Consider the following 18,826-nt stretch of genomic DNA (forward strand, 5'->3'; position numbering starts at 1 on the left):
AAGACGACGTCAACGGAACCAGAGGGGAGCAAGATGCCGCCACGTGCGTGGCCACGTGTCAGCAAAGCCAAGGATCCCCAGGGATCGCCAGCCAGCCTGACGGCGCCGCCCGGGAGATCGTGCAGCCTCCTGGCGCTGAAGCCGCGAGCCAACGCGCTCCTGTCGTTAGGCCAGCCCGACACCTGGTTTTCTAGCGGCGGGGACGCCGAGACACATTCGATCTCCCTTCTGATACGTGGACGCGTCCAGGCCGCTCAGGCAGGCCGGTTGCCCTCAGTAAACAAACGGCGGTTTCCCATAGTGAGAAGTGCTAAGGAGATCAAACAGGCTGGGGGGCGCTGAGGTTACTGCCGGTCGTGGCCAGCTCCAGGGCCTGGAGATCCCGGAAGGGCTGCTGTCTGGGGGCCAGGTCCTCAGGATGCCTCATCCTGCAGCCTGGTGGGCCGCGGGGTCCGGGGCTGGGAAGGGCTGCCCAGAGCTGCGTGTTCTCCTGGGGGACCATCACATGCAGGCGGCCGCCCCGGAACTGCAAGTGGAGGGAAAAGGCCACTTAGAGAAGGCGGGTGGTCTTGCCCTGGGATGGGGGTGGGGAGGCACCGCTCCAGACCCCCAAGGCCTGGCCCAGCCCCTCTCACCCCCTTCTAGGTGTGGGGGTGCTTTACCTGCTCCTTTCCTCAAAACCCTCCCTTGAGCCTAGAATCCCCCTCTGTGCCCCCTCGTGGCTCCCTGCTGTGGCTGTGCCCACCCGCCCCCTGTTGTGTGCCGCCCCCCCCCCCGCTGTGGCTCCCCGCCCCCACACACACACACCCCCCCCCGCTGTGGCTCCTGCTGTGGCTTGTGTCTGCTGCTTCACAGCCCCCCTGACTGGTCTCATGCTCCAATCCAGGGTGCCCCCTCCTCCGCTGCCCAGGTGCCCGCCTGGATCAGAAGAGGCACCCCAGCACCGACGACGGGGGCTTGGGGGCAGGCGCGGGAGTGGGGCGAGGGGCGGGGCCGTGGAGGCAGGTTGGGGCACATCGGGGCATGTCCCGGCCGCGGAGGTGCTGCTGCTCGCCCTCCCCACCCGCCCGCCTCCGTTCCCCAGGAGAGGGCAGGCGCGCCGGGGGCAGGCCCCCTGTAAGCTGCTGGGTAAACAGCGTGAGCAGCTGCAGCCCCGGAGGCAGGGCTCTGCGCTCCCCCAGCTGGGGTCGTCCAGCCCCCACCTCCAGCCTCCGGAAGGCGTTCCCTGAGGAGAGGCCCCGAGGAGCTGGGCCGAACGGGAGCCCCCAGCCGCCTGCCTCTGGTGTGGCTGGGAGCTCCTTGGTGGCCAGGGCCTGGCTGGTGGCCCACTGGGCGTGGGGCGTGCGGGCGCGCGTTGGGCCGGGGCTGCGGCAGGGCTGCAGGACGGCTGCACCCCAGATGCGCCCCGGGGAGCAGGACCCGGCCGCGGTGGAGCAGGAGCTGCGGTGGCTGGAGCTGGGCTCCGAGGCGGCCCAGGAGGGCGGGCCGGGGCCTCGCGCCCCTCAGGGTTGGGGTTCCCTATCCTGGGCCGTGTGGCAGGGCCAGGAGGGCCTGGTGACCCAGCTGCTGCGGCAGGGGGCCAGCGTGGATGAGCGGTGAGCCCGGGGTGGGGCGGGGTGGGGTGGGGGTGATGGAGGGAAGGGGGTGGGCGTGGGGGTGGGAGTGGGGTGGAGGTGGGCTCGGAGGTGGGGTGGGGTGCAGAAGGGGGTGTATCCTTCCCCGGGCGCCTCACCCCATCCCCCCCACGTGCCGACGCTGCCCCCTGCCCTGCAGGGACAGCGCGGGCAGGACCCCTCTCCACTTGGCCGTCCTGCGCAGCCACGTGCCGCTGGTGCGCCTCCTGCTGCGGCGCGGGGCGCAGGTGGACGCCGCCGACCGCGCAGGGCGCACGCCGCTGCACGAGGCCGCCTGGTGCGGGCACTCGGGGGTGGCGGAGCTGCTGCTGCGGCGCGGGGCCCCGGCGGCGGCACGTTCCGGGGCCGGCCTGACGCCGCTACACTGGGCCGCCGCGCTGGGCCGCACGCTGCTGGCCGGGTGCCTGCTGGATGCGCGGGGCCCGGGGCCCGCGGCGGCGGACGCGCGCGGCTGGACGGCGGCGCACTGGGCGGCGGCGGGCGGCCGGCTGCCCGTGCTCGAGCTGCTGGCGGCGGACGCGGGCCCGGAGGACGCAGGCCTGGAGGGCGCCCTGCTCGTGGCGGCCGCAGCCGGGCGCGGGGCGGCGCTGCGTCTGCTCCTGGCGCGCGGGGCCCGGGTGGACGCCCAGGACGGAGCAGGGGCCACAGCGCTCGGCATCGCAGCCGGGCTGGGCCGTGAGCAGGTACATCCTGCCCTCCCCTGGCTGGGCCGGTGGAGGGGGAGAGAGGGCTGGGAGCTCCGTGGGGGCTGGGGGGCCTCAGGGCCGGTACCACTGCCGAGCTGCGTGCCTGGGGTCACAGAGGACCGAGGAGGCTCTGCCCGTGTCCAGCAGGTGAGGGAGGGAGAGCCTTGATGCTGGTGACCACCCCAAGGAATTCTGCGGGTGCCGCAGGCCTGCCCGCTGGAGGGCGCCACCCGGAGCTGGGGACACAGAGAAGGGAAGGGGGCAGGGGCCGCAGTGCCGCAGCCTTCTTGCACCCTGGTCTCTAAGCTGCTCTGGAAGCCGGGGAGGGCGCCTGGCCTGGCCCTCGGAGCCTGTACTGGAGGCAGCATTGAGAGCCGTTGACCAGCATGCCTGCGCTCGCGTCCACTGCGGGCAGGGCAGCAGGCGACCGCAAGCCTTGGCAGTCTTGCAGCACAGCCCCCCCGGAGCTCTTTCTGCTCGTTTGCCAAACGGGAAGCTGTTAGGCCACTGAGGTCCACCAGGCCTGGTCGGCCCCAGCCCCCTGCCCCACCCTCCCCTCCTCTTCCAGGACGTAGAGGTGCTGCTGCGCCATGGAGCTGACCCCCGCCTTCGGGACAGGCACGGCCGCTCTGCCCTCCACAGGGCTGCTGCAGCCGGACACCTGCCCCCCGTCCAGCTGCTGGTGGCCAGAGGTGCAGAGGTGAATGCGCGGGACTCGCTGGGCCTCACGCCCCTGCACCGTGCCGCCCGGGGAGGCCACGTGGAGGTCGCCAGCCACCTCCTGGACAAGGGCGCGCAGGTGGACGCTGCCGGCTGGCTGCACAGGACGCCGCTGCACCTGGCCGTGGAGCGTCAGCACGGCCCCGCTGCCAAGCTTTTGCTGAGCCGAGGGGCCAGCCCTGCCCTGCGGACACAGTGGGGTGAGGCGGCCCAGGACCTGGGGTCCGAGGGGGGCCTGCCACAGACACCCCCTGCCCCTTGCACGGGGCCGGGTCTCTAGCTGCGCAGCTGGGGACTCCACGGCTGGAGCAGGACGGAGAGCGCCCGGCCCTGCCATCCTTGCTCCCGAGGCCGCCTGCCTGACTGGTGGGCACTGCTGAGGGTCTCCTGGAGGGGGCATGGCCTGGGCACTTGGGACCACCGCCATCTCTGGATGAGCACCTGCTCCCCATAGCCCCGGGCTCTGTGCCACTCTGGTAGAGTCTGGGCGTTCAGCAGATCTGAACAGAAGCTGGTGGCCCCTCCCCCTGCCTCTCTCCTGCCCAGGCCTGCACCTCCGTGATCTCTCTGTGCGTGGGGACAGCTGTCCCCCGAAGCCACGTGGAAAGTCATCGCTGTCGTTATTTGATTCAAAAGTATAGTTTTTGAAAGAACAGCTCTCAGGACAGATTTCAACTTTGGGATGTGAGTTGCTGTGCCAAGTCAGCTCCTCTGGCCCACTCTGGCGAGCTTGGTGGGCAGGCGGGGGACAGGGTGCACTGGGCAAAGGGAACCACGAGCGCCAACGCAGCGTGTGCGGGAAGCAGCGGGGGGCGCCGCAGCGGGGCGGAGCAGGCAGCCCGGGGCTGCTCTGGTGGAGCCGCCCATCTTACTGATGGGCTGGATGTGGGGGGCGAGGGGCGGGCAGAAAAGAGCAACGGCTCCTCACTGGGCTCGGGCCAGGCGCGGGGCAGACGGTGGCATCTTGCGCTGCGCAGGGTACTGCAGGGCTGGGCCGCCTCACCATGGCTGGCAACTCCCAAGGAGAGGGCGGGAGGCCTGAATCCAGAAAGGTAGGCCTAGGGCCACATCTTTGGGGCCCTGGGTGGGGTTGCAGAGCCCACCCCCACACACCCTGTGCAGGCCCAGCCACCCGCCTGGGGCGAGGGCTGCAGTGGCCCTGCCCAGATGGGCTTCCGGCCTCCCTGCAGCGGTTCTGAAAACGGCAGCCAGTGCGGGAAATACAGACACCTAGAAAGAAAGAAAACGAAAAACAGCCGGGCAGCGGCTGACTGCCTTTAACAAGCTGTTCAAAGCTCTCCAGGGAATAAAGCGAGCGCGGCAGCTGTGTTTCCTTTGGGCCCAAGACTCCCCCTCTGTGCTCTTTCCACAAGTCCTCTAGCTGTTTCCCTCACCTCCGACTCCTCCCCTTTAGAGCCGGGAGCCTGGGGAGCGTTTGGGTCACCCGAGAGCCACAGGAGTGATGCCCCATGACCTCCAAGGGCAGGCTAAAGCGCGATGGAGCTGTGCCGCCCACTGCCGGCCTTGAAGCTTCAGCCGCTGCGCCGGCAGACAGTCCTGGTGCTGCCGTGCCGCGAGGAGGCCCGCACGAGCCCTCCACACGGACTGTGAAGAGCGAGCAGTGCCCCCAGCCGCCCTCCCCCATTCCAGCGCCGTCCACCGAGTGACCGTCACCAGAGACACCCGAGCCAGAGCTGCCACCCGAGCCCTCCCCAGGCTCCTGCCCTGCAAGATCCTAAGCAAAATAAAACCACGGTTTCACCCCCTAGTTCTGGGGAAATTTGTTACGTGGCATCAACAACCTTATAGTGACCCCCAGGCCCTCCACAAGCTGCGCCTTCTCATGGCTCAGCCCTCCCACGTGCTCCCTCGCCTTGGGGGCTGACGCTGGCACCCCCACTCACTACTCCAACCTCATTGCTTTTTTTTTTTTTTTTGGCCAAAGTAAGATTTTATTTTGAAAGTTCTTTGGAAGAGCCTTAGTAAGGAAACCTAAGACTCCGCTGGTGTTGATTCCAAATTCATCTTCTTTCTAACTTCACCAACCATCTATGTCATGCCAAAAACTTGCTTTCTTTGGCAATTCCTAGTTTTTAGCTTCCAGAAGAAGAAAAGTTTTCCCAATTATCTTCATTTTTGGGGCTTTGAGAGTAGAGTGAAGCTTTATTTCCAGGAAACAGCATATTAGTTGGAGATGTATATTTTTTCAAAAAACATCAAGGGGAGTGGATGTGGCTCAATCAGTTGGGTGTCCACCTACCACACGGGAGGTCCTGGGTTAGGGTCCCGGTGCTGCCTAAAGAAGACGAGCAGACGCCGCCCCTGCCACAAATGAGTGGATGCCACAGGCCAGCAGACGCCGCAGCCCACAGGGAACAGATGCGGCTCAGGCCATTGGGCACTCACCTCTCGTGTGGGAGGTCCCGGGTTCAGTTCCCAGTACCTCCTGGAGAAGACGAGCAAACAATGAGAGACAGATGAGAGAACCATGGGGGGGGGGGGGGAATAAAAACAAATAAGTAAATCTTAACAAAACCAAACAAAAACATCGGAGGAGTTCTGATGTGCCCAACAAAGTGGGATGCCTTGACCAGAGGTGAAGTGGGAAGTTTCCTTTGTGTTTGCTTATTATCGTTTTGCTGCCCCCAGAAACACACACGTGAAATTGGCTTCCAGGGACACGGCCACGTGCGGGTCGCTGGGTTCTGACACCACGAGTCCGCATGGCCAGAGCTCCTGGGAACGCTCGCGTGGTGCGCGGCTCCTCCCACCTCTCTCGAAAGCTCTGTAAATCTCTGCCATTTTAATGTTGATAGTGATGCCAGAAGAAATTGGAAAGTGATTTTCACTTTCTGCTCTGTCATTCTTTTTTCTTTCTTTTTTCTGTTTTTGAGTTTATTTCTGAGTTGCAAAATTATTTCCCCCTCCCCGTGTTTTCAGAATTTCCTGTATCCATATTCAATCTTGGCTGCCACGACCAGACAGACAGCGCGAGGACCTTTTTCTTACATCTGTAGTGGAAACCTTAGCAGCAGACACGAGCTGCTCCAGGGCTGTCAGAGATGCACTGGTCATTTAATTCTGTCATGCATAATGTCACTAAATGATTATCTCGTCTGTCAGTTTCATGAAGAAGCTGATAGTACATTTTTGTGACAACTGCCTGTCAGCCCTGAAGCTGCTCTTGAGGTGTACTTCCAGCCTTCCACGTTGACTGTGTTCAGAGAAGGAATCTGTGGAGTTCATGATCAAAGGGAGCTCAGATTTGTTGTTGGTTCCCTCACAGTGTATCAAACAGGTAGCCCGTCACCTGCTGGCGGAGAGGTAGCCCCATCACCTGCCGGGCGAGGCCGCTGGGGGGCAGGTAGCTCCGTCACCTGCCGGGTGAGGTCTGGAGGGCTGCAGCAGCTGTGCTTGCCGCCCCTGGACCAGCAGTGGCACCGCTAGTGGCCACTCCCCGGGGAGGCAGTGGCCTCCCTACTACTGGGGCACTGGGTGGCATTTTTTTAAAATTTATTTTTATTGTGATAACACACAACGTGAAATTTCCCATTTTAACTGTTTTCACATATACACTTCAGTGGCATTTATTACATCCATTGCAATCAATGACTATACTGATCACATTACATTCATGTCGTGCTGCTGTCACCCACACCCATCACTAACATTCTTGTTTTACCCCAAACAGGAACTTTGTGCCCACCGGGCACGGGCTCCGCTGCTGTCCCTGCCCGCTCCCTCTGGCCTCGGGGCCTCCGCACGTCCTGCCCCTCCGCCTGGCGAGCTGCTCCCTCAGCACCTTGTGGCCTCATCAGTCCCTTCTTTACACAAGCTCCACCTTCGCAGGGAGGGTCTTCTAACATCTCAAACTGCACCCCGAGAGGAAACTCTTCTTGAGCTAGGACGCCAAGCACCTATGGAGGAGGGGCGGGTTAGAAAGTCACCACCGATGCCAGGAGCAGCGAGCACTGGTCTGAGAGCAGGTGGTTCTTGTGATCTGGATGCGGGTCATGGCGGGCGCTGCCCGGGCCCTCGTTCCCCCAAGCTCCATGGCACCCGAGCCGCAGTGCTCTCCCCGCGGCCCCGTCCCTGCCCGAGCACAGCACGCGGCCTGGGGTCTGGCGTTCCTGCCCAGCACATGACTTCTCCAACCGGCAGCCTGTGCTTCAGGACGACAGGTCAGCTGAGGGTCCCCTTGTCTGACCCACTTCCTCTCCCTTTAACAGCCAGTGCCCCGATCCAGCCCGCACTCCTGACTCCACATGCGTCTGCTTGCGGGAAGGGCCGTCATGACACTTAAGCATTTACTGCACAGGGAAGGAGTGGAGAAGCCAGCCCACCTTACCTTAACCAAACAGTCAAAGGGACGTTGCGGCCTCCTGACGTGATGCGCCAAGGACACAAGATCATCTTGGTAGTATTCTTTCAAAAAAACATATACGGGGGAAGCGGACTTGGCCCAGTGGTTAGGGCGTCCGTCTACCACATGGGAGGTCCGCAGTTCAAACTCCGGGCCTCCTTGACCCGTGTGGAGCTGGCCCGTGCTGATGCGCACAAGGAGTGCCCTGCCACGCAGGGGTGTCCCCCATGTAGGGGAGCCCCACGCTCAAGGAGTGCGCCCTGTAAGGAGAGCCGCCCAGTGTGAAAAAAAGTGAAGGCTGCCCAGGAATGGTGCCACACACACAGAGAGCTGACACACAACATGACGCAACAAAAAGAAAGATTCCCGTGCCGCTAACAACAGAAGCGGACAAAGAAGAACATGCAGCGAATGGACACAGAGAACAGACAACTGGGGGGGAAGGGGAGAGAAAAAAAAATATATGGGAAGCAGATGTGGCTCAAGCAGTTGGGTGCCTGCCTACCACATGGGAGGTCCTGGGTTCAGCTTCTGGTGCCACCTAAAGAAGATGAGGAAGACAGTGCGCTGACACAATGGTCTGGTACAGCGAGCTGATGCACATACAACGAGATGATGCAATGAAGAGACATAACAAGGAAACCCAACGAGAGACAACAAGCAGGGAGCGGAGGCAGCTCAAGAGATTAGGTGCTTCCCTCCCACACGAGAGGTCCCAGGTTTGGTTCCTGGTGCTTCCCGAAAAGATGAGTGCATAACAAGCAGACGGCAAGTGCAAACGAGGGGTGTGGAAATAAATAAACACAATAAATCTTTAAAAAAAAAAGTATAATCTGAATCCAATCTTGAGGAAACACTAGCCCTCAATGAGGTAATTCTACAAAATAAATGGCCTCTATCTTCAAGAATGCCAAGATCAAAAAGGCAAAAAATAACAAATGTATAATACTAAGAGTGCTAATTATGAGGTGGGTTGGGAGGAAAATACACCAAATGTAGGAGCAGAGCTATAGTAAGCAGTAATTTTTTAAAAAGGTTTATATTATTTATTGCCCCCCCCCCCCGATTGTTTGCACCTGCTGTGTGCTCACTGTGTCTGCCTGTCTTCTTTTCAGGCCTCTCATGTGGGAGGGAGGAACCTATTGCTTAAGCCACCTCTGCTCCCTGCTTGTTGAGTGTCTGTGTTTCCTTGTGCATCTCTTCGTTTCATTAGCCTGTGGCACCAGCTTGCCGTCTTGCTCATCTTCTTTAGGAGGCACTTGGAACCGAACCTGGACCTCCCATGTGATGAGCCACATCCACTTCCCAGAAGTAATATTTTGAGGATGCTTTCATAGTTGTAACAATTGTTTCACAACAATGCAACGTGCTGGTGGTGGGGTGATGTATGGGAGCCCTGTATAATGATATGTATGATGGTTTGCTATTATTTATACATTTCAAAAAGCGATATTATGTTTGTGAACTGATCTGTTCCGCTGGGCCTGATACCCCTTTGATTATATTGAATTCAGAGGTTTCACATTTTCTTTATTAAATGAAGATTGGGGCTTCGATTCAAGCATGTCATTGGTGGGCGATAAAAACGGACAATCAACAACATTGAAGTAGGTACAAAGAGAAGATACACAGAGAAAGAGAGAGACAGCTCCATAGACATAGCAGAGCCCCTGGAAAAGAGATATGAGCCTGATAATCTTCAGCTGACCTTGTGAACAGAACAGAGCAGCTGAGCCCAGAAAGAAACAAGCCTACAGCTGAGATCAGAAGGAGCTGGGACTACGGAGCCTTAAGAGAGAGGAAGGCTGAACTCTTGCAGACATCGCCCACCATCTTGCTTCAACACATGGAAATAGACTTTGGGTGAGAAAATACTTATTGTGGTAGGAGTTGGACTTATTAGAGCCTTGTAACCGTAAGCTTCTATCCCAAATTAATACCCTTTATAAAAACCAACAGATTTCTGGTACTTTGCATCAGCACCCCTTTGGCTAATAAAATATGCATGCTTGTTTTGTAAGTTCACACTTTTACTATACACTCACTGTTTATGTATGTTCATGCATGAATGATATACTTAAATAAAATTTTCTTAAAAAAAAAAAAGACAAGGGAGAAGGGACTGTTCCCGATGGGAGACTAGAAAGATACTAAATGCAATGCGTGGCCCTGGCCTGGGCCCCATACAGGGTGGAAAACAGGGTATAAAAAGCATTCCATGGATTTGAATATGGACAGCAGGCTAGATAATAGTATTGTAACAATGTTAAATTTCTTGATTTTGGCCATTGTACTGTGGTTTTTAAGACAATGTCCTTGTTCTTAGTAAAATACACAGTGAAATATTTAGGTATCTCCAAATGGTTTAGGAAAAAAGATGCATGTGTTTAAAAATATTTATAAAGATAACTGGAGCAAAATCTAAACAGGAGCTCCTTGCAGCAATTCTGCAACTTTCCTGTAATTTGTAATTACATCAAAATAAAAAGCTACAAATTGCACACTTTACTTTGACCCCTCCCCTTTATTTTGTCCTAAAATACACAAAAAATTTACCATTTTTAAGCATAGTTTAGTGGCACTTGGTACATTCACGATGTCGTGCAATCATCACCCCATCTAGCTCCAGAACCGATTCATAACCCCAGAAGGAGCCCCTCGCCCATAGCAGTCTTCCCCACGCCCCCGCCCCTGGCAACCCCTGCTCCGTGGCGTCGCCTGCCCCGACACTGCGTGTAAACTGGAATCTGAGTCTCCCTGCCCTCCGCGGAGTGCTTCGCGCTTCATCGCGTTGTAGCGTCTACGAGAACTTCCTTCCCTTTTATGGCTAAACACACACGTCCTGAATCCTTTCACCCGTGGAGGGCACAAGGAAGTCTCCCCTGCTCCACCTCCCGGGTCCCCGTCGGACCTGCTGCGCCCCTGGGCTTACGGGCGCTCCGCGAGGGCGGAGGCGCGCGCCCTTCACCTCTCATTTGCGCCCCAACACCGCGGGCCGGAACTGGGGCTTCGGGGAGCAGTTGCCGCGCCGACAGGGCTAGCCCGGCGGCAGGAGACGCATGCGCGGGCGGCCGCCGGGTGGCAGGAGGCGCATGCGCGGGCGCCCTGGAAGTGCTCGGCCGCTGACCCGGAAGCGTTAGTGCCCGCGGGCCGCGGCCCCGCGTCCTCTATCCTGGAGACGAGGGCCGCCTAGTGCGTGCGTTGCTGAGGAGCCGCGTCGCCATGGTCTTCCTCACGACGCGGCTCTGGCTGCGGAACCGCACCACCGACCGCTACTGGCGGATCCAGGAGGTGCTGAAGCACGCCCGGGTAAGTGCCGGCCGTCCCGGGACCCTCCCCGCCGTGCCGGCCCTGCGCCCGGACGGTGCGCGGCAGCCACGTGGCTCCCGCGCAGCCGGGGGGCTCGCGGGGCGGCCCCGCTGACAGGTCTCGCTTCCGTTTTTCTACCCAGCATTTCCGGGGAAGGAAGAATCGATGCTACAGGTTGGCTGTTAGAGCCGTGGTGCGAGCCTTCGTGAAATGCACAAAAGCGCGAAAACTAAAGAAGAGGAATATGAGGACTGTAAGCATGGATCCCGGGGCTGTCCCTTACCCCCGTGCACCTCTCCTCCGGAGCAGTCGCTGTCACTGCGGGGAGGGGACTCGTCTCCGCCCCCCGCCAGGCTGGGAGCTCAGCTCGACGGTCTGCGAGCTGCCTCGAGCCTGCAGCGCCTGGAGCCGAAGTCCTGATGCTCTGCCAGGCGACCCCTCAGCCTTTCCCACTTCAGGGAATGGCTTCTCCATCCCAGCACTTGGGCCGACCGCCCTGCACCCCCGTGCTTCTCACCTCACATCCAACCAAACCCTGGCACATTCTGTCTGCCTGGTGGACAGAACATAGAATCCAGAACCACCCCTCTCCTCACCACCTTCACTGCCACCACCCTGCTCCAAGCCAGCTCGGAGCCACCACCCTCTCTCTACTCTCACATCTCCCCTCTTAACACTCTGTGGTGGCATCTGTCACACTCGTGATAAAAGTCAAATTCTGACAGTCACCTACAAGTCTTCTTTGTTCTAGGACCTTACCACCGCTGATAATCCTCCCTCGCTGGCCCACTCCAGAGCCACTGTGGCTTCTCCTGGAAGAAGCCGGGCGCATCCCCCAGCGAGGTCTCGTGCTTGTGAAAACCCTTCCCTTGGGGTTAACACTGCGTTTTGCTCAGTGCCTGGTTGTTGCTCATCTCCCACTAGAACATGAGCTTTGCAAAGGCAGTGATTTTTCTGTTTTGTTTAATGCTGCAACTCAGGGTCTAAATCAGTAGCTCTTAGTAAATATTGGCTGAACGAATGAAGTGGGGGGGTTGGGGTTAGAAAATATTTCTGATGCTTTAAAGTCAGAAAGTTCTTGCTGACAGTAGATTAGGGTCGCGTCATAGGACCTTCCCACATTCATGCTGGTTTGTTGCAGGAGGGGCAGGAGTGCTCAGCCGGGAGGTTTGGGGCATGGCCCTGAGGCGGGTGGTGTGGTGTGGGTGCAAATCCCGGCTCTCCTCTGGGCCTCTTCTGTGCGCTTCGGGGCATCTCTGTTTCCTCAGCATGGGATAGAGGTGGTGCTGTCCCCAGGACCCTGCAGGGAGTCAGTGGGTACGTGTGTGAAGTGCCAGTTACTGTGCTGCGGAAGCCCTGAGGCAGGTTCCCCTGGAAGCATCCGTCACACCATCTTCTACCCATTTAAGTGTCACTTTGACTCTTCCTTTCCCTTCCTTCACTTCTACCTTACAAACGTGCCTTGAGGCCACAGCCTTCCGTACCTTGACCTGCCTTCCCTCCAGCCTCACCTTTTGGTGTAGGTCTCAGGCCAGGCGTGCAGCTCCTCGCCAGCCAGGTCCTCTACCAAGGCCCCTCCCTCCACATTTGGCAGCTCCTCTTCCCTTGAGATGGTTCACGTCCCTGAAGTGTCTCCTAGTCATCTCTCAGCTCTAACTTTTCGTCCACATGAACCCTTTGTCATACTCTGCTGTGGTATCTCAAAAGTTTTAATTTTAGTAACATATGCAACCTAAGATTTTTCCTTTGACCACGTTCAGATGTATAATTCACTGGTGTTAGCTACATTTAGAATGTTGTGCTACCATCACCATTCTCTTTTACCAAAATTTTCCATCACCCCTAACAGGATTCTGTACCAATCAAGCTTTAGCTCCCTGTTTCCCACCCCTCCCCGGCTATTTACTTTCAAAAAATTCATTTTAGTTCTTCCAGGGCCTTTGCTGGAGAGTGTGGCTGTGAGTTGAGTGGCATTCTGTCACAGGTCTTATGTATCTTAATTTTTTTTTTTTTTTCATGTTTTCTTAGCTTTGGATAAATCGGGTGACAGCTGCTTCCCAGGAACATGGCCTGAAGTACTCGGTGCTGGTTAGCAACCTAGTGAAGGTACGGGGACCAGCTGTTGAGGACGTGGACGCTGTAGAGGGCTGAACACTGCAGAAAACATCCTCTCTGGCCTGTTCCCACCCTGCTTTCTACTATTGGGAGACGTTCTGGCAGCTTGGGACCCCCACCCATCTCTCTTGCCCTGCTAGAAGCAGAGCAGAATTGGGAACAGGGCGAGTGGTGCAGAGACAGGAGCCCTGATGGCCCCCATCAAGGGAGAAGGTAGAAAACTTTGGCTTTAATTTTCTAACTCCAAAGTTTTAATAATGAATGCTTTTTACTGATTTTTTTTTGATTGTATGCAAAAAAGAGGGCAGTGTTTTGGGGGGGAGGAGTAGACTAAAAATACATGTGGCAAAACCTCAGTAATTGTTGAAGCTGGTTGATTGTCATTCCCTCTGTTTTTGTATACATTTAACAATTTTCCTAAAAAACTAATGGGGACCGATCGACCCTCCCCAGCCTGTAGGAGCCTTAGTCCTCCTTGCCATAGCACACCTGAGCCTGGCAGATAGCAACCTGCCTAGATTCACCTTTTACAGTTCAACCTGCTAGAGGAGAAATGGCAAAAAAAACACACCCTTCTTTGGAGAGTCATGTTATTGACCAAACAGTTTAGTCTGCATGTATTAAAAAAACCCAAACATTTTAGAAAGGCCTTGTAATATAGAACTCTCAAATGCCAAGTGACAGTGTCTGGGGATGTGAGTATAGAAAATGTGACTTGGAGAAAAGATCTACGTGAGAACAGTTTTCACATCAGTGCACTGGGAAGCATCTTGTATGCCCAGCATGTGCTCAGTCTTTGTTGGCCACCACATGGGAAGCTATTCTTGTTTCTTTGAAGAGTAAAAGTAATGGGCATATTTAATTTCAGAGTTCCTGAAATTTATGGGAAACAGGCCATTGATTGCTTATGCAGGGAGTCTACTGTTCTGACATGTAAATGTCAAGATTGTTTTCCTTTAAATTGGACATGGTATAGCAGTAAAAGGAGTACAGGTTCCTGTTGATATGCAGATGAATGAAAAGTACTTGATCAGGGGGACCCAGGCTGACAAAGCTGAAGGTAAGGCAGCTTTCAGGGGAAGGTCAAGGACCTCACAGGTGCCTCGCGTACTCCAGGTGGGTAGGAGTGAGGCTCAGTGAGCTTACCTGCTGAGCTGTTTGTTGCCCCCTAAACCGTTCTGAGGGATCGCCACTGAGGTGGTTCTCTTAGTTGCTGCTGTTCTGCTCAATGACATGTATACTCAAAAATAAGCACCCAAAAGATGAGAAAGAATTTGAGCACATTCAACAGGTAAAAGTGGAAGACAGCAGTAGTATAGAAAGTACTGCCCCAAAGCACAAAAAAAATTTAACTCCTTCACAGTGAGACTGTACATAAAAGGACTCTGCAAACCAGCAAATGAGAAACATGTCGAGTCGTGAGCAAATGTATAGTTTATATTTCAGCTTTGCTTGTACTTCCTGTTCAGAGCAGCTGAGCGACTTGTGAAAGGATCGAAAACTTATGCAAGCTTCATAAACATGTTTTCTCAAATCTTCAGGTGTATTTCTATCTTGTGATTGTCATGTTAAAACAAGGTCAAGTGTAGGAAACATGTTCTGTGAACTACCAACAGGATGATTAACATCACACTGGTCCTTGGGGAACACAGAGCAGACATGGGCTACACAGTTACCAGTTCATACAACTAACATCACTCAAGACCTACTTGTAACCAAAGAAATCCTTAAAGAGAAAAAGCAGGGGTTGTGGGCATCTTGTTTCTACCTGTACCAGGTCCTGTCTTCAGGATTTTACAAAGAGCTGAGTGGCAAGCTTAGACAGCCGGCCGGAGTCCACCCTCTTCCTGATGGGAGCTAGGCTTGGGAGGGAGAGGAACTGCCCGAGGGCACACGGGTGGGACCCGGTGGAGCCAGGGCCTGCCCATCTCCCCTGGCTGCATTTGTGGAATGGAGACATCCTCCCTCTTTGGCTCCTTAGGCTTGCCGGCAGCCTGTTCACTTTTTGAAATTAGCTTTGGTTTTACTTAATGGGCTGTTTAGCTCTCTGCTTCCTCCACTTGCCACAACCTGGGGCCTTGCACATCCCTTGTCCTGTCTGGTCTTGACTGCAGGTACAGCTTTCTCATCTGAGCTGGATAAAGGATGGCCTCAAGCCAGCAGACCTAATTGCGGGTGGTGACTGCTGACCCTAAACAAGGTCCCTGGTTCCATGGACTGACCCAGGACAGGGTCCCTGCTATGGTCCGTGACATGGGCAGGCCCTGGGAGGACAGGAACTGTGCACCCTGGAGCCAATAACAAGTACACTTGGCACCCAGCTTTGGTGCTCAGCCGCTTTCCTGATAACGTGGACAAAACGGGGTCGTCTTAGGTTTGACTAGAATGCATTTCTATACTGATGGCAATTTCTCATTCTTTCTCTTCCCAGTGTCAGGTGGAGCTCAACAGGAAAGTACTTGCAGATCTAGCCATTTATGAGCCAAAGACTTTTAAATCTTTGGCTGCTTTGGCCAAAAGGAGGCGTGAGGAAGGATTTGCTGCTGCCTTGGGAAACGGAAAGGAGCCAGAAGGTGTATTTTCCCGCGTGGTACACTACCCCTGATGGGGACTCCCTTTGGCTGCTGGAGACAACACACTTATTCCCTGATGGTTGTAACAACTCAAATAAGAACAAAAGAATTGAATCACAGTTTGTAAGTTATTTGCAGTTGTGAAATTACATTTCGTAAATAGGCATGAAGGCAGGTCCCTCATGCTGGGACAGATTCTCAGAACTATCTTATCTAGATTCTTAGAGTAAAGCTTGTTTGGTGTTCAGCTTTGTGAATCGTGCTTTCTGGCATCAAGCAAACCCGTCGTGCACCTCTGGGGAGCCTGTCAGCAGCCGTGGCACGGTGGGAAAAGCACCATCAGGGCGAGAAGTCCCTGGTTGTGGGATGTCACCTCTTTGAATTGGTTTATGTCTCTCAACTGACCCTGTCCCCCATCGGACACTCGCCCTTTTATGCCCCTGAAGGTCCCCACTGGGCTCTGACTTTACCCCACATCCATCCAGGTTCCCCATTCAGGACTCACCTCCTCCGTGCTCCAAGCACATTCTGGCTTGGCTCCAGCAGGGACCCTGTGACCAGATTCTTCGGCTGTGTCCCGCTCACCTCCAATAGGCCCCCTGCCCTGCCTGCAGCAGGCAGGCTGGCTCTCTTGGTCGTGGGCTCACCCCAGCCACAGGGATGCCAGGGAGGGGCTCAGTGCCATCAGGCCACAGGGTGAGGTGGTTTAGCTCACAGGTTTCTGCTTCCCTGTAGATACTCAGATTCATCAAATCTAGAGTCAGGCCCTGGAATCTTCCCAAGTCCATGGGACTGATGGGGTCGGCCCTGCACCTTCCTCGTGCCTCGCCACCTGCCCACCATGCACCCCTCCCATCAGCAGGTGACCTGCCTCCGCCCAGACCATCACCTCGGTCTGCATCCACACCTCTCCTTTCTGGTCACAGTGGACTATGGATCCCCACCCCCATTCTGGCCAGCTTCTCCCCTGGGGTCTGAGGCGGACCCCTCGTCCTCTCAGGGCTCTGGCTCCCTCCGTATCCTGTTTTCCCTGTACTCTGAGCCCCTCCCCCATTCCCTAGTCTGCTCTCCTTTCCCGCCAGGCTTCTTGCACCCACTCCCCACCTGCTCTCTGTCTGGCCCACCACGGGCTGACCCACCACGGGCTGACCCACCATGCCTCTGGCAGCTCATCACCACCAGCAGGACTCAGAATCCAGGGATTGCTTTTTTAGCCCTTGCTTTCCTTTCTTCTGAGCATCCCTGAACCCTGAGCACCACACACTTCAGAACTTGCCTCCTGCAAGCTGGGATGACACATCCTCAGGGTTCCCTCCTCTTGCTGCACCTTCTTGCTCTCCCACACACTCCTCCTCTCTGGGGCTTGGGCCTGCATACTCATACTCTGCCCCAGGAAAGCTCCAGGTTCAGGGCACTAGCTGCTGTCTCCCATGTCCATTGCAGACCTCCCCTGAGCTCTAGAGCTGCTTGTCCTGCTACAGCCTAGACATGGCCTTCTGCTCCAGAGGGACCCAAACTGGGCGCCCATCTTCCCCACGTACTCCCAAACTGTCCTGTGGAAGCACCTGGAGTCAGGGCTCCTTCAGATACCTACACCTCCAACCCCACCCAGCCCTAACTACCTCTGGTTGTGTCTGAGCCGTCCACTTTTCTACATGCCAGGTAACCATCTGTTCACGGCAGCGCCAGCTCTGGCTTCAGCTGCTTCTGGTCCTCGTCTTGTTTAATGATGGCCTCTGGACCATGAGCACTTGGAGGCCAGCGGCAGTGCCCTGCCACTGTCACTCCCGTTGCATTGTACACACAGGCGCTCAGGACTGGTCAAGTACTCAGTAAGTGGTTACTGGACAATAGCTTGGAGCACCAAAGAGCCTGTGGCATGTAGGGTCAAGTTATGTGTGCACTGCCTGCTCTTCTACGTTTCAACTTGCTAAAGGAAAAAGGGAATGTCACGGACCACTGAGGGCATTTGTGGCACCCACCCTCCAGCCAGGACCCAGAGCTCCCTTTGGTACAGCTCCAGGGCCTGGTCCTGATAGGCTAAAGCCATCAAATCTTCACCCCGCCTCTAGCCAGTCACTGTTGAGGGCATGGGCAAGGGTTAGTCAGAAAGGGAGTGTTCTGGACAGTGTGCTGCAGCCCTTTTGCCAGCAGGTAGGGGAGATCCTGGTGCTGCCAGCCTTGGGAAGGGAGATGGGTGGGCCCAGGAAAAGCGAGAAATGGCATAAGGGACATTGTCTGGGCTGCTGAACCAAGTCCCTCCAGAAGCCAGTGCCCAAGTGGACTCTTCAGAGGAGAGAAGTAGTGGATGCCTCTGGGTTTGAGCCGGCTTGAGTTGAGTGCAACATCACTGCACTGGCAGGTCAGAGTGTAAGAGCCTGCCCCTTCCCCCCAGGCTTCTCAACCCATCCCCTACTGTCTCCAAACTCCCTACCCCAAGCTGTCGCTCTGGCTGGGGGCTCATATAGTCCTGGTGATCATTTGGGGCAACTAGTGCAGCCACAGGAGACGACACAGCTCCTGCTCCTCCTCAATAGCGATAGCAGCCCTGCTGCCCCGTGAGGTAAAAACCACCAAAAAGGCTGACAGTCCCGGACCAAGGAGCCAGGCCTGGGCTGGGCCTTGCCACGCGCTCGTCACAAGCCTCTCCTACAGAGGAGTACACGAGAGCCAGTAAGGTCAGGGGAGGGTCACAAACGCATAAAGCCCCACCACTAGCTCGCCAATGTTTTTAGGAAAAGTTCAGGCGCTCTCCACGGTGTGCCGTGCGCCTCCAGCCCTGGCTCCTGCGGACCTCTTCAGTCTCCTGGCCGTGCTGCCCTGCCCCGGAACCTTGTGCGATTTGGGGAAACATGGGATCCAATGACGTCGCTTTCCTCTTTACCCATCTCTCTGCCCTGTGGGCTGAACTTTAAAGGCAAGAACTTGTGGAATTTTTCCGGTGTTCCTTTCTGCGTGTCCAACCCTCGGCGTCAGGAACGGTTGAAGAGTAAGGTCCGTGGCAGCTGCCACGCACATCGACCCGGGCAACAAGTAACTGCCCGTGCGCCGCGCACGCGTAGGGAGCGGTTTACCAAGCTCGGGCGCAGACTGCGGCCACAACCTCTCCTGAAGCGCAGTCCGCCACGGCCAGAGCGGGAAGGCGGGGAGGGCCCTCGGGCGGCAGCTTGAGGGATCGCCCGGACCCCCCGCGGGCCCCTCTCGGGACCGGCCGCCGAGACGGGCGGTTTCCGAAACTTGGCGGCAGCCGGGGACCGCGCGAACTGCGCGCCTCAGGGCCTCTGTGCGGAGCGCGGGGCACCCCGGGGAGGCCCCGCCACGCGGAGGCGCCGTCGCGGGCCGCGGGCTGCAGCTTCCGGGTCGGGCCGGGGCCGAGGCCGCGCCCCGGGCGCCGCGCAGCCCTCTGGGTAACGAGCCGCCTCCGCA

General features: G+C 56.9%; 2 protein-coding genes across 4 annotated transcripts; both read left to right on the plus strand.

The window, feature by feature from the left end:
• The first annotated feature begins 473 nt into the window (after window positions 1–473).
• ANKRD65 (ankyrin repeat domain 65) lies at window positions 474–3,695 on the plus strand. Of its 3 annotated transcripts, none has more exons than XR_009187379.1 (4): window positions 474–1,595; window positions 1,774–2,317; window positions 2,889–3,406; window positions 3,587–3,695. XR_009187379.1 is itself a non-coding variant. In XM_058304678.1 (4 exons), exons 1-4 carry the CDS (start codon window positions 1,024–1,026, stop codon window positions 3,679–3,681), a joined length of 1,563 nt encoding a protein of 520 aa, XP_058160661.1. In that variant the 5' UTR covers window positions 474–1,023; the 3' UTR covers window positions 3,682–3,695. The 3 variants fall into 3 exon arrangements, 2 of the variants coding, with proteins under 2 accessions (XP_058160661.1, XP_058160662.1); XM_058304678.1 differs by having other exon boundaries at window positions 2,889–3,240; XM_058304679.1 differs by having other exon boundaries at window positions 2,889–3,695.
• A 6,826-nt stretch (window positions 3,696–10,521) lies between these two features.
• Window positions 10,522–15,647, plus strand: MRPL20 (mitochondrial ribosomal protein L20). Its single transcript, XM_004483348.5, has 4 exons — window positions 10,522–10,712; window positions 10,855–10,965; window positions 12,741–12,818; window positions 15,259–15,647. The coding sequence occupies exons 1-4, from the start codon at window positions 10,626–10,628 to the stop codon at window positions 15,430–15,432; spliced, it is 450 nt and encodes a 149-aa protein (XP_004483405.1). The 5' UTR covers window positions 10,522–10,625; the 3' UTR covers window positions 15,433–15,647.
• Window positions 15,648–18,826: the final 3,179 nt, after the last annotated feature.

This window comes from Dasypus novemcinctus, chromosome 9 (genome assembly GCF_030445035.2).
Source record: "Dasypus novemcinctus isolate mDasNov1 chromosome 9, mDasNov1.1.hap2, whole genome shotgun sequence".
Lineage (NCBI taxonomy): Eukaryota > Metazoa > Chordata > Mammalia > Cingulata > Dasypodidae > Dasypus > Dasypus novemcinctus.

What these genes read in the sequence shown, in the direction of transcription:
- ANKRD65 (XM_058304678.1), top strand. Translation starts at nt 1,024, where the DNA reads ATGTCCCGGCCGCGGAGGTGCTGCTGCTCGCCCTCCCCACCCGCCCGC. An exon ending in GGGGCCAGCGTGGATGAGCG is followed by an intron (nt 1,596 to 1,773) that starts GTGAGCCCGGGG and finishes CCTGCCCTGCAG; the next exon opens with GGACAGCGCGGGCAGGACCC. An exon ending in TGCCCTGCGGACACAGTGGG is followed by an intron (nt 3,241 to 3,586) that starts GTGAGGCGGCCC and finishes TCTCCTGCCCAG; the next exon opens with GCCTGCACCTCCGTGATCTC.
- MRPL20 (XM_004483348.5), top strand. Translation starts at nt 10,626, where the DNA reads ATGGTCTTCCTCACGACGCGGCTCTGGCTGCGGAACCGCACCACCGAC. An exon ending in AGGTGCTGAAGCACGCCCGG is followed by an intron (nt 10,713 to 10,854) that starts GTAAGTGCCGGC and finishes TTTTCTACCCAG; the next exon opens with CATTTCCGGGGAAGGAAGAA. An exon ending in AGAAGAGGAATATGAGGACT is followed by an intron (nt 10,966 to 12,740) that starts GTAAGCATGGAT and finishes ATGTTTTCTTAG; the next exon opens with CTTTGGATAAATCGGGTGAC.